Genomic DNA, 13,878 nt, shown 5'->3' with positions numbered 1-13,878 from the left:
TTCATGCCACCTCACGGATGCTTCTCCCTCCTTCTAGTAATCACTTTAGATCTACATCACCTGTGCGGGCTCCATGAGAGACCCTCCCACGCTGAGCATTCAGGTGACCAGTGCCACCACCAGCTTTATCCTTTTGTGCAGGCATTCGGGCAGCTTCAGCCTGTGCCTTTCGGGCTCTTGTCATGACTGTTGATATTCTGGTTGAGTCATCCTTCTTTTGAGTCACCTGATTCACCCCTTGGAGCTTCTCTTGGATTCTGAGCCCTGATGAGGCTGCTCCTGGAGCAAATAGAGATTTGTGATGAGTTTTCACTGGGGTCCCAGTGGCCCTCCTGTTAGCGACCTCCCTCTCACATTCCCAGTCCCCTCACTTTGAGTTCCCTTTTTACCCCTGCCTGCCTCTTACTATTTCTCTATAATCACTCCTCTCTTTTTCTTGGATGTATCTTTCTTCTCCTCCCTAAACCCTGTTTTTCTTTTCCTCCTTCAATTCCTCTTTCTGACTCTTCATTACACGTGTATCAGTGAGAATATAAGCTCCATGAGGGCAGGGATCTTGTCTGTTTTGCTTGTTGCTGAGTCCTCAGAAGCTAAGGCATGTGGCCAGAACACACCTCAGCTCAATGCATCTCTGTGGAATGAATGTGTAACAAACAGCATAGTTTAGAAAATATTCAAATTATGTATTTTTTATCCTTATACATTGTATGCTACTGCTAAGTCGCTTCAGTTGTGTCTGACTCTGTGCGACCCCATAGATGGCAGCCCACCAGGCTCCCCTGTCCCTGGGATTCTCCAGGCAAGAATACTGGAGTGGGTTGCCATTTCCTTCTCCTTAGTCAGGGTTCCCTAATTATGAAGTTAATCAATTTTCGGGAAAGGGCAGAATCTAGCCCAGGATCTCAGTCGAGGCCACTTTGGAGATACCACACAAAATCTCAGAAACTCAAGAGTGAAAGGGGATTTCTATGTTCCAAAAATTATTTTTATATACCAACAAGAAAAGCTCAGAGGTCTGAATGTCAAGTGTTCCCAGAAGTTGTTGGTAGAGAGAACTCAGCATGTGACAAGGAGGCAGCGGGGCTGGGGACTGGGAAAAAGAGTCAAGGGGAGGAGAAGGGTAGGGAGGAGGTTCTGGTCCCTTCCCAGGTCAGACCCCAAGACTGAGGGGTATTGGCAACAAGCAGAAAAATTGGGAAAATGTCCAAAGCAGTGAAATGCATGTCATGATTTCAGTTTGGGCGCTGAGAGGAGATTTCCTCCCAGGGTGCCACATTCCCTCCTAAGGGCTGGGAATCCAAGACAATCCCCACTAATCGGCACATCTTGAACTAAAGAAATAAGGAGAAAGGAGAGGGGCAGGGGAAGAGGGAGAAAGTGCAGAGGAAAAGGATAAAAGGTGATGAGCATGAAAAGGAATAAAGCAGAGGGTCCAGAAAAACACAAAGTTACATATAGTTTTGTTTCTTGTGCTGCAAATAACATGCTTTGTCATGCATGGAGTCAATGGCATGCTAAGCATCTCTGCGGGTGGTTTTGAACACTCGATGACCACAAATCTAACCCCAGTTTGGGACTGGGAATCTGGATCCTGCCTGCACATTCAGGTTTTTGCTTTGTCTGTTCTTCTTGGCTCTGAACTTGCATTGGACATTGTGTGCTAAGTCACCTCAGTCGTGTCCGGCTCTGTGTTATCCTATAGACTGCAGCCCCCCCGGTTCCTCTGTCCATGGGGGTTCTCCAGGTAAGAATACTGGAGTGGGTTGCCATGCCCTCCTCCAGGGGATCTTTCCGACCCAGAGATTGAACCCATGTCCCTTGTGTCTCTGGCATTGGCAGGTGGGTTCTTTATCACTAGGGTCACCTGGGAAGTCCCATATCTCAAAATTGTCTGATGCCTCCTGTCCACCTCCGCCTCATTCCTTCCCAGTGCTAAGATAAAAGAAGCCTGTTGGAAGCAACATGGTTCTCCCTTTGTGGGGCATAGTCCTTGATGAGATGGTCTAGGCACTGGGGTGGAGTTGGCCATGTGGCTGAAGAGAAGAACCCTAATGAACGCCAAGGGAATGACAACTTCATCTTTCTTGCTCACCTTTTGAGAGACATTTTTTCTGTCTTTTTTTTGAACTTGACCAGTTATGTATTTTTCTCTTCTTTTCTGAAACAGAAAAGAAAATCATCTTTTATGGCTATCTATAGCTATGGTTTTCCCAGTGGTCATGTATGGATGTGAGAGTTGGACTGTGAAGAAAGCTGAGCGCCAAAGAATTGATGCTTTTGAACTGTGGTGTTGGAGAAGACTCTTGAGAGTCCCTTGGACTGCAAGGAGATCCAACCAGTCCATTCTAAAGGAGATCAGTCCTGAATATTCATTAGAAGGACTGATGCTGAAGCTGAAACAGCAATACTTTGGCCACCTGATGCGAAGAGCTGACTCATTAGAAAAGGCCCTGATACTGGGAAAGATTGAAGGCAGGAGGAAAAGGGGATGACAAGGATGAGATGGTTGGATGGCATCACCGACTCAATGGACATGAGTTTGAGCAAGCTCCAGGAGTTGGTGCTGTGATTCATGGGGTCGCAAAGAGTTGGACACGACTGAGTGACTGAACTGAACTGAACTGATAGTGATCTACAAGTTTGAAATTTTTAAGTAAAATTTTTTCTATCTTCCTATCACTTTGGGGAGGAAAGAGACCCAGGAGCCAATGTGAAGAAACTACTTGGAAATGAAAAAGGATTGAATAAAGAATAACAGAGATGTGGCAAATTATTAACATTAAAATATGCCATTTTTTCTAATAACTAGTTTTTTCAAGACTAGAAGAAAATATATAGAGAGATTGTTATAAGCCATAGATATAAATGATCTTCTTAGCCAAACTCAAGGCCAAAAATCATAAAGGTAAAAGATGAACAGATTTAACCATTTAAAAAACTTAAATGCCCATACTTCAAAAAGTATCCATGTGATATTAAAATAAAACTGGGAAATTCGAATATATGTAACATTAGAGGATGAATGTCCTTAATAGATAAAATAAAAAATGAATAGCATACTAAGAAAATGGACAAAAAGCATGAATTGAAAGTACATAAATTAAATTAAAGCATAAATTAAAAGAGGAAATACAAATGAAAAAAAATTTTTAAAAGCATCTTTAGACCCCCCCCCAAAAGTCCAAAAAATTCATTGCTTGGTTTGAATTATACCCAAACTTGTAAAAACTTCTATCATATCTGGGTTGATGAGGATGCAGTTAATGAGCACTTGTGTTGTTAAAGGGAACAACAGCAAAACAGTATAACAAATATGAAATTTAAGATACATAGACTCTAACAAAGTAATTTACACTTAGAAATTAATTCAGAGGAAATTATTGGGCAATTGTGTACAGATACCAACACATGCAATATGATTTCTATTTTTATATAAAAATGGGAAGTATCCTAACTTACCGCCAATAGGTTATTATTGAAATAAATTGTTACTCATGCAGTAATGAGTTGTATATCCCCTCCCTTCCGAAAAAGGAAAATAGATAATGGATAACATTGATACAATGAGAAAAATGTTTAGAAGTGTTTATAGAATAGACTATGCAGAATAAGCATGTGTGTGTATATATACATATATATAATGTATATGCATATAAATATATATATGTAAAGAATGTACACACATATATGTACATGAATGCAGACCTTTTTGTAAGGTACAAAAATAAGGTGGTAGAAGCAGATTAAATAGATATTTCACTTCCTGATTAATAACTTTGCATACTTTTGGCAGATTTTATGAGGAACTTTACATGGGGCTGGACAGGATGGGCTACTCTTCAGTAAAAGCTGAACCAGATCTTGGCTTAACCTGCACAGCGTATTTCTCTGCCAGGCATAGTTCTCTGCAGGACAGGGGTCTCCAGGACAGCTGTTTGCTATGGATGGTGCTGAGATCCATGCTGCTTGGCAAGGAAATGGTAGCAGAATTACTAAATTTAACCTGCAGATAGAGTCCTATAGTGGAGGAGGTGTGCCTCTCCTTGATCTTGCCTCTTTCCTTTCTTGTGGGCTGTAGCCCAGTGAAGGGGATGCTGCATGGTAAGGATGATAGAGCGACAGCCAGAATGAGCCATGTATGGTGCCAGCCCCGACCACCTACTTCTGTACAGGAGAGAGAAATAAGCCTTTTTATCTCACCCACTATTTGGAGGGGGAGGGTAAGTGGTGGTTTTCTGTCACATTCAGCAAGTTAGTCTTAATGGCCACAGAGTATTGCTTTTATAGTACTTTTTTTTTTTTAATGTTGCAAAAAGTTAAATTACTGCTGTAAAAAGCACACATCTTTTTCTGGCTTGGATATCCTAAGGACATAACAATCATTAAAAATAATATCAAATCTACCCTACCAGGGACCAAATAAGTTCTTTACACTTACGCTTTTTCCCGGGAGATTTTTCCAAAGACAGTTTACTGTCATCATCCGTGGAATCTTGAAAGTAATAAGAAAGAAACTTTTGAATAAGCAATCTTTGTATTCATTTCCATCAATATTGAGTTGGTAAAGCTTTAACAGTATTATTTCTATCCCTTAATATAATGGGCTTCCCTGCTGGCTCAGAGGTTAAAGCGTCTGCCTGCAATGAGGGAGACCAGGGTTCGATCCTTGGGTTGGGAAGATCCCCTGGAGAAGGAAGTGGCAACCCACTCCAGTATTCTTGCGTGGAGAATCCCATGGAGAGAGGAGCCTGGTAGGCTACAGTCCATGCGATTGCAAAGAGTCAGACACGACTGAGCTACTTCACTTTCACTTTATTATAATGGAGAATGGAGGCCCCTCAAGAGGGCTCTAGGGACCAAGATTCTCTAGTCCTGCGCATGCACACAACAAAGTCAGGGCTTCATGCTCAGGTATAGTATTACATTTGCGTTTATGACTAGCTGTTCACTTCCCAGAAACGTCATGTGAGAAATATGGTGATTGGGGTTTTAGGGAAAAACTGGATGGCTTGGCAGTGTAATAAAGTACCATGAATATACTCAGAGCATGAACTCTTCATGGTAGAGAAAGAAAGTGAAAGAGTCGCTCAGTCATGTCCACCTCTTTGTGACCCCATGGACTGTAGCCCGTCAGTCTCCTCTGTCCATGGAATTGGCCAGGCAAGAATACTGGAGTGGGTAGCCATTCTCTTTTTCAAGGGGTCTTCCCTAGCCAGGGATCAAAACTGGGTTTCCTGCATTGCAGGTGGATTCTTTACTGTCTCAGCCACCAGGGGAGCCTTAACAGTGATGGGTTGCCCCCTAATTGTTTCTTGGGATGAAAAAACTTAACTCTTTTCATGTATAAAGCATAAATAAATTTATCAAGTACAGAAATGGATGTATAATATACCTGTGTTATTAAAATACCCTGGGGGGTAGGGTTCATGATTAGAAAACAATATCTAGATGGGCTCTCTGGAGCAGCGATAATGAACAAATGGCTGAGAAACACTGACTCAGTAAAACAGCTCTAAGTCTGGGTTCCTGATTATACACTGTGAGACTTGCGATCCCTCACCTTCGCCGTGGGTGATTCTTGGTGGTGTGCTGGGTGGCTCCTGGGGTCTCTTCCCTTCATCCATTTCTGAAGTATTATCACTGATCTCTGGGGAAAAAAAACAGCATTCATGTCACTTTCCCCTCTGGAAAGTCAATGGGGAATCTCCCAGAGAACCAGGAAGGACCTTGAACACTTTGGAGTTGAAGGCTGGAGGTTCCAGTCTTGCTTGAGCCTCCAAGACACCCTCCTGAGAATAATTCTACCACTGATCTGTCTGCCAGTCAGGGGAGGGCCATAGCAAAGCTGGTCAGTAATGGTTCCACTACTAACAGAATGTCCTTTGGGGAGCCGTCATTTGAGCCTCTGGACCAGAGATTCAAAGTGAGGTTGTGAACCCCTTGGAGAGTCCTGAAAACTCTTTCAGGAGACCTTCCAGGTCAAAATTGTTCTCATAATGAGATGTTCTTTGCCTTTTTTTGCTATGTTGGCTTTTGCACAGATAAAGCAGGTTAAAAACTCTGGTGCTTCAGTATAAATAAAGTCCCCAAATCTTAGAATTACCTATTGCGTTCTCCACCACCACTTACTCAACATGAAAAAAACAAACAGCAGTTTCACTTAAGAATGTTCTTGATGAAACAGTTAAAATTATTAATTGTATTAAATTTCTACCCTTGAGAACACTTCTTTTTAATAGTCTATGTGAGGACTTCCCTGGTGGTCCAGTGGTTTAGACTCTGCCTTGCAGTGCAGGGGACACAGGTTCGATCCCTGATTAGGGAACTAAGATCCCACATGTTGTGGAGTGACTAAGCCTGTGCTCCACAATAGAGAGTCTGTGCACTGCAATGAGAGATCCTGCATGACGTAACTAAGACCCGATGCAGCCAAAAGGAAAAAAGTCTATGTGAAAAATTGGGGAGCACATATAAAGTAGTTTGTTGCGTCTTGAAGTACCATGATTGTCTCAAGAATAATACTCAGGTGATTGAGTTGTAAGCTCACTGTAAAATCTAGTAAACCAATACTTTCCAGTTGTATATGCTATTACAAAGTCTGGCATGAGTAGGAGATTCATTTGAAACACAAGATAGTGTGAAACATCTTACTACAACGGAGTATGAAAAGCTCATTGATATGGTTTCAGACTCTGGTTACAGCAAACCTTTAAGAAACTATCACTTGTAGAGTTTTGGTGTAGTATCAAATGTGAATAACCATAGATATCTCAAAAGACTGTTAACGTACTCCCCCCTTTTGGCTACAGATTTGTGTGGCGCTGGATTTTCTTCCTATGATTCAACCAAAGGTAAGGGGGATTAAGAGGTACAAACACCCAGTTATAAAATAAATAAGCCAAAGGGATGTAACATATGGTATAAGAAATAAAGTCAATAATATTGTAATAACTTTGAATGGGGATAGTTAATAAGTTACTAGACTTATGGTTGTGATCATTTTATAGTGTATGCAAATGAAACCCTTATGTAATGTACCTGAAACTAACATAATATTGTACACCAAACATATTTCAATGAAAGAAAAAAAATTTTAAAGAAGCTTTAAAAACAGAAAGCAATTGTTAACAGGGTATAGACTGTGTTATTAAAAGTCTTCTCTCAGCTCTCAATATAATACAGTAAAGATATGTACAAAAATATTGAAGAAGCACATTGAAAAGATAGTTAATAAAAATTTTTAGAAGAATCCAGCTTTGATTAAGGTAGACATTAAAGAGAGCTGCAAAAATGTAAAATGATACCACTCACCTAACTAATATTTTTATTTGAAAAGTGACGACCCAGAGGGATGGTACGAGGAGAGAGGAGGGAGGCGGGTTCAGGATGGGGAACATGTGTACACCCATGGCGGATTCATGTTGAGGTATGGCAAAACCAATACAATATTGTAAAGTAATTAACCTCCAATTAAAATAAATTTATATTAAAAAAAGAAAAGTGTGCTATTTTCCATAAAAATATATTATTTATGGTAATGAGTTATTGGTCTATTGTGGGTTGCAGGAGAGAGCCTTCCACACTGAGCTTCCAGCTGACAAATTCCATCACCAGCCTTACCCTCTGATTTAGGCATCTGGGCACATTCTGTCCTTCTCTTTTGTGTCCTTGTCATGACCTTTGTATTCCTGATTGAGTCGTCCTCTGTATGAGTCACCTGATCCAGTCCTTGGAGTGTCTTTTGGATCCCATGCCCAGGTAAGGCTGCCCCTGGCCAAACAGTGATTTGGGTACAGTTTTAGTTGGAATCCCAGTGGCCCTCCTCCTTCCCTGAATAGTGATTGCCTTCTCACACCCCTAGTCTCCCCACTGTGAGACCTTGGTACCCCTGCTCTGCACCTCACTTTTCTCCTGCTATCTCTTTGTAGTTATGTATATATATATTTTCTTGTATGTACTTTCCTTTCCCCTGAAAACTTACTGTCTATTCTTACTCTCTGTGCAACTTGTTGAAATCAATCAGATTAATCTGGGGGAATCCCAGAGCACTGGGGCTGATTTCCTGTTTCCTGGCTTCAGACCCCGACTGCCAGAAAGTGCCACATCCAAATAAACATGGTCAGATGGTCTGTTTCAGCAGAGGAGGGGTCTTGTAAAGCACTTTTCCAGGTTCCCTAGGGCCTGTGTGTGATACAGGAGACAGGAGAGACCCAGGATGCCTCTAGTAGGGAAAGGGCAAAAAGGTATCAAAGAATTGAGAGGCAGGGGCCCTGCAGTGGAGGGTGAGGCTGAGACCCAGAGGATGAAGGGGAGTGGGAGTGGGAGTGTTAGCACTGGGGCTCTCTTCTCCCTTTATTTTGCCAGTGGATTTTGTATTTACATCTTTGGACTAGATTTTTTTACTGAGTGCCACATTGACTTCTCTGGTGGCTCAGATGGTAAAGAATCCATCCACCTGCAAGGCAGGAGACCAGGGTTTGATCCCTGGGTCAGGAAGATCCCCTGGAGAAGGGAATGGCAACCCACTCTAGTATTCTTGCCTGGAGAATCCCATGGACAGAGGAGCCTGGCAGGTTACAGTTCATGGGGTTGCAAAGAGTCAGATATGACTGAGTGACTTGCATTTTCAAATTGGTGTACTGTGGGGAAATTGTCTCCTTGATTTCTCAGTGCTTCTGTGAAAAGCTCTAGCTTCCTGAGACACAAAAGAATATATAAAAATAGGAGATGTCTTCTTTCACTTCCCCTAGAATTATTTCACTTTTCACATACCATAGAAATTAAATCTCTAGCTAGTTAATTACTGCCTGATCCAAAGAGGTGATAAAACTTCTCATTCTGGTCATGATCAAATGTTTGTGGCCAGGGCTAGGCTCCTAGGTTAAGTCCCACAGTACCAGGGACATGGAACACTCCATCCCTAGGTGTTCACATGTCAAAAGGGATGGAGCCCAGAACTTGGAGACTCTTTAGTAAAAGCTGGAGACACCTGGGGTTTCTTTGGCTCTTAGAAAGAGGCATTTACATTCTCCCAAATTAGGGTGAAGACTCAGGATCTTTTCAATCTTATCTCAAAGCAGTTAAAAAAAAATTGCTTTTCTCTTTTCAGGAGCAGAAGAGGATGTCCTGTATACAAACAGAAAATCCATCCTTCTTTCTCCTGTGTCTACAGGATGTAATCTGCATTCACACAGAAGATTCCATCAGCTCCCTCCTCGTTCCTGTGGGTCTGCGTATGAGAAATGCTACAATGTCGAACTGGTTGTGAATATCAATAAAGAATTCTTCTCCCTGACCCAGGTGCTTTGTGGTTTTATAATAGTCATATTTCTAAAGAACATCACTCTGTAGGAGGGGGTAATCCCGTGGTTCTTGACAAACCACACACACGCATAGACAGTTAGCACCAATCTTGAAATGAACAAGTCAAAAATTGAATTCTAAAAATTTCCCTCAATATATTTGCATCCTTTCTCAGCAACAGCATCACCTACCATTCACCCAGCCGTTTAAGCCAGAAACTGAAGAACAAGCCTTGATTTCTCTCTCTCATTCTCAGCTTCCAATTTACCAAATCTTGTCAACTCTACCTCCAAACTGATCTTGAATAGACCTTCTCTCCAACGTCTGCCAGATCTGAATCCAGGCTGCTGTCAGCTCCCACAGCATCTGCCCCTTAAAGGGGTGCCCTATATCTTTTCTATTTCCAATTCATTCTTTACATAACACCATAATTTTTTGTTGGTGAAAATTGAATCATGTCATGTACACACTGCTATATTGAAATGGATAACCAACAAGGCCCTACTGTACAGCCCAGGGAGCTCCCCTCAATGCTATGTGGCAGCCTGAATGGAAGAGGAGTTTGGGGGATAATGGATGCTGAGTTCCTTTGCCGTCCACCTGAAACTATCACAACATTGTTAATTGACTATATAATCCAATATAAAATAAAAAGTTAAAAAAATTGGATGATGTCACTTCACAGACTAGGTCTCTTCAGTGGCTCCCTACTGCACTTAGAATAAAATCCCATCTCCCACACCTTGGTCAACAGGGATGAGCTGTCTCTGGCCTCCAGCCCCTTCTTGTTTTCTCATCTTACTTCCTTGGTGGCTATTTTTCTGCTGTCTCTTCTTTGAGGTGGCCCAGATACATCTTTTTCTTTTCTTTCCTGAAAAGATACAGATCATCTTTTATAGCTACAAACATTGATCTATCAACCTCATATGTCAACAATGCTTAGCTTCAAATCACAGTGGCCAGGAGGTCATTGGTGATCTTTGGTGATGCTGAAATTCTAAAGCAGCAGAGGAGAGAGAGATGTAAAGAAATGGATACAATACATTTGGGTAACTCATTTCTAGAAGTTTCATTGTGAAACAGAAGGGAGAGCAATGGATGACGTGAGAGGAGAATCAAGAGAAAATTCCTTTTATGAACTGTGATAGGATTGGGCATTGGTTGAATGAATATCCTTGTGAGAAAGTGAAAGTCGCTCAGTCATGTCCAACTCTTGTGACCCCATGGATGTAGCCCGCTAGGCTCCTCTATCCATGAGATTCTCCAGGCAAGAATACTGGAGTGGGTTGCTGTGCCCTTCTCCAGGGGATCTTCCTGACCCAGAGAACCTGGGTCTCCTGCATTGCAAGCAGATTCTCGACCATCGGAGTCACCAGGGGGAGATGCTGAATTCTCAAGAAAGAGAGGGACCATAGAGATGGTCAGGAGAGGTGGAAGGGTTGCTTTGGAGAGAATGAAGGAACTGGAAAGGAGGGGGCAGATGCAGGGTTTACCGGGTGGGAGCAGGAAAAGAGGGAATTCTCATCTGATGCTTTTGTATGAAACAGGAGGAAAGGTCATCTGATGTGCAAAAGGGAAGCAGTGAGGTATAAGAGGTTTGAAAATAAAAAACTGGTTTTTTTAGATTTGAGAGGATCTTGAAAGTGGAGAGTGAAATAGTTGGCTTAAAGCTTAACATTCAGAAAACGAAGATCATGGCATCTGGTCCCATCACTTCATGGGAACTAAAGGGGAAACAGTGGAAACAGTGTCAGACTTTATTTTGGAGGACTCCAAAATCACTGCAGATGGTGACTGCAGCCATGAAATTAAAAGACGCTTACTCCTTGGAAGAAAAGTTATGACCCCCCTAGATAGCATATTCAAAAGCAGAGATATTAGTTTGCCAACAAAGCTCCGTCTAGTCAAGGCTATGGATTTTCCTGTGGTCATGTATGGATGTGAGAGTTGGACTGTGAAGAAAGCTGAGCGCCAAAGAATTGATGCTTTTGAACTGTGGTGTTGGAGAAGACTCTTGAGAGTCCCTTGGACTGCAAGGAGATCCAGCCAGTCCATTCTGAAGGAGATCAGCCCTGGGATGTCTTTGGAAGGACTGATGCTAAAGCTGAAACTCCAGTACTTTGGCCACCTCATGCGAAGAGTTGACTCATTGGGAAATGAATCCCTCTGATGCTGGGAGGGATTGGGAGCAGGAGGAGAAGGGGACAACAGAGGATGAGATGGCTGGATGGCATCACTGACTCGATGGACGTGAGTCTGAGTGAACTCTGGGAGCTGGTGATGGACAGGGAGGCCTGGTGTGCTGCGATTCATGGGATTGCAAAGAGTTGGACACGACTGAGCGACTGAACTGAACTGAACTGAACTGAGAGGATCACAGGAAGTGGAGTGGTCACGCAGTGTGGGGGGTCATTTATGCTGGAGTCATGAAGACACAGGGAGAACACGCTGCCCAGCCATGTGCCTCTCTCCAACTGTGCCTGATTTCTGGTACAGTGCACTGGAAGCAGCTAATAGTCTCCCCCAAGTTCTAGGAAAAGAAAAGAAGCAAAGCAGGTAAAGATAGCAGTAGGTTACTGAAACAATGGATCTGGCACTCTAAACTGGTAAGAAGGGTTATGAAGAAAGGCAGATAGGGCTTCCATGGTGGCTCAGTGGTAAAGAATCTGCCTGCCAGTGCAGGAGACATGGGTTCCGTCCTTGGTCAGGGAGGATCCCATATGACTTGAAGCAGCTCAGCCTATGCACCACAACAACTGAGCCTATGCTCTAGAGCCTGGGATTGACAGCTACCGAAGCCCTCATGCCCTAGATCCCATGCTCCCCAACAAGAGAAACCACTGCAATGAGAAGCCCATGCACTGCAATGAAGAGTAGACCCTGCTCGCCACAACTATGGAAAAGCTGGAACATGGCATGGAAAACCCAGCGCAGATAAAAATAAATACATAAATAAACAAATAAAAGAAAGGCAGAGGACTGAATGGAGAAGGGAAAGGTCAGTGGACTGCTCACCCAACTGATATTGAAAGAAAGCTGCAGAGGAAGAAATTGTAAGGAAGAAATCAAAGAGGGATACTTTTGAATTCATTTTTATAGACTGGGGTGAGAAGGAGAGATCAGAAGTTGAGCAATAGGCTATAGAAGGAACAAATTTCAAGCACTGAATGTCAAAACAAGGAAATCTCAAATTATTGGGAAGATGAGCCGGATTTACATGATGAAAAGGCCCGTGGGTCACTTTTGGGTTCGGGAGGCCAAGAACGGGTTGGGGGAAAAGTCACTGGAAATAAGGAGTTGAAGGATTTGAGAGTCAGAGTCTTGGATGGGTCTGTTACTCACATGGACCTTGCAGGTGTCCAGGGGGATAGCAAGACTGGAAGTGACAGAGAGACTCTAAGTCAGCCTTGAGGTCCTCCAGGGAGTGGTGGGGAAGTCAATGTATGACAGTGATGAAAAGGGAGTGAGCCCTTCTCTTGATGACTAAGCCTCAAAGGAGAGGATGGGGAGCAAGGGGCTGGGTGGGGCAGTGGGTAGCCAGGGGTGGCATTCAACCTACCTTCCTACATGAGAAGAGAGTAGCAGAGAATATGCAGTCTTGTCTTAAGAGGAAGCAGTGTCCTCTTGGGGAACCAACTTTCCATGAAAGAGGGAAATGTAACTAACCCTATAAGAAGTTGTGTATGTAGGAGACCTTGATGTTTTCGGAACAATTCCAGTGGGTGTGTATTTCAATGGCCCCAAATGCCTTCTCATTTCCCTATAATTTTTATGAAGGCCTTAGAGGAAGACGTAGTGAACTGGAAACAAACTCTGTTGGGCATGATATCTACAGGCACCTAGTGGGTGCTCATGACAAGATGCAGCCCCAAACCCACCCTCCTGAGATCTGCAGGAGAAAGGCAATCCTTACCTTTCTTGCTGGGGAGTGTCCTGGATGCCTCCTGGAGCTCCTTTGGGTCGCTTGGTTCAGGGACATCATCTCTTTTCACTGACAAAAAAATATAATTCATTTTAGAACTCAGAGCGGGTTGATGAGAAAGTGCCGAGGGATTCTGGTGGGAGAAGCAGAGAGTGGAGAGCACCCCTAGCACAGGTCTGGGGACTCACCAGGTTCCCTGGCTTGGCCTGGGTTTGATCAACTTGTAGTTACTGCTCCCTGTGTGATTATCACAGTGAACTTGAAACAACTGTCCCACAGAGGAGGACTCAGTCTGAGCTCTTTAGAGAGATTTCCCTTTCCCAGTGGAAGAAGAAGAACAAAGACTCTCAGCAGCCAGCCTTTGCCATATGAAAGGTACATGCTATTGCTTAGATATCTGTGATGGGATATTTTTAAACTGCTGTATCTGTGATTATTCATCTTGAGAAATAATGAAGAAGAACTAAGTGTCTTATACACGTCCATCTATCTGCTATTGAAGAAAGCAGGAGTCAGCTTGTGCTTGCCAGCATTTGTTAGCCGCAAGAATACCCAAAATTCTGCTAGTTTTTGCTGACCTAAGAAAGACAGAAGGACCTGAAGCCATATCAGATAAGGGCTCATTTCACAAATGGCAGTCACCATCTTGCTTC

The 13,878-nt window shown here is 43.0% G+C and overlaps 1 protein-coding gene across 5 annotated transcripts in view; it reads right to left on the bottom strand.

Moving 5' to 3' along the window:
* SP110 (SP110 nuclear body protein) overlaps positions 1-13,878 on the bottom strand; it is a 49,587-nt gene that overhangs the window by 19,449 nt on the left and 16,260 nt on the right. For 3 of the 5 annotated variants that reach the window (XM_070385525.1, XM_070385505.1, XM_070385516.1), the window contains exons 6-12: positions 13,217-13,294; positions 10,046-10,174; positions 7,621-7,770; positions 5,561-5,647; positions 4,439-4,492; positions 2,093-2,158; positions 61-279 (exon numbers count right to left, since the gene is read on the bottom strand). In XM_070385525.1, coding sequence (XP_070241626.1) covers positions 61-279; positions 2,093-2,158; positions 4,439-4,492; positions 5,561-5,647; positions 7,621-7,770; positions 10,046-10,174; positions 13,217-13,294 — 783 coding nt within the window. The remainder of the gene's footprint in view (positions 1-60; positions 280-2,092; positions 2,159-4,438; positions 4,493-5,560; positions 5,648-7,620; positions 7,771-10,045; positions 10,175-13,216; positions 13,295-13,878) is intronic. The other 2 variants (XM_070385521.1, XM_070385509.1) reach the window with 2 other exon arrangements.

Source organism: Bos mutus, chromosome 2 (assembly GCF_027580195.1).
Source record: "Bos mutus isolate GX-2022 chromosome 2, NWIPB_WYAK_1.1, whole genome shotgun sequence".
NCBI lineage: Eukaryota > Metazoa > Chordata > Mammalia > Artiodactyla > Bovidae > Bos > Bos mutus.
This window is presented reverse-complemented; position numbering and strand designations above follow the sequence as displayed.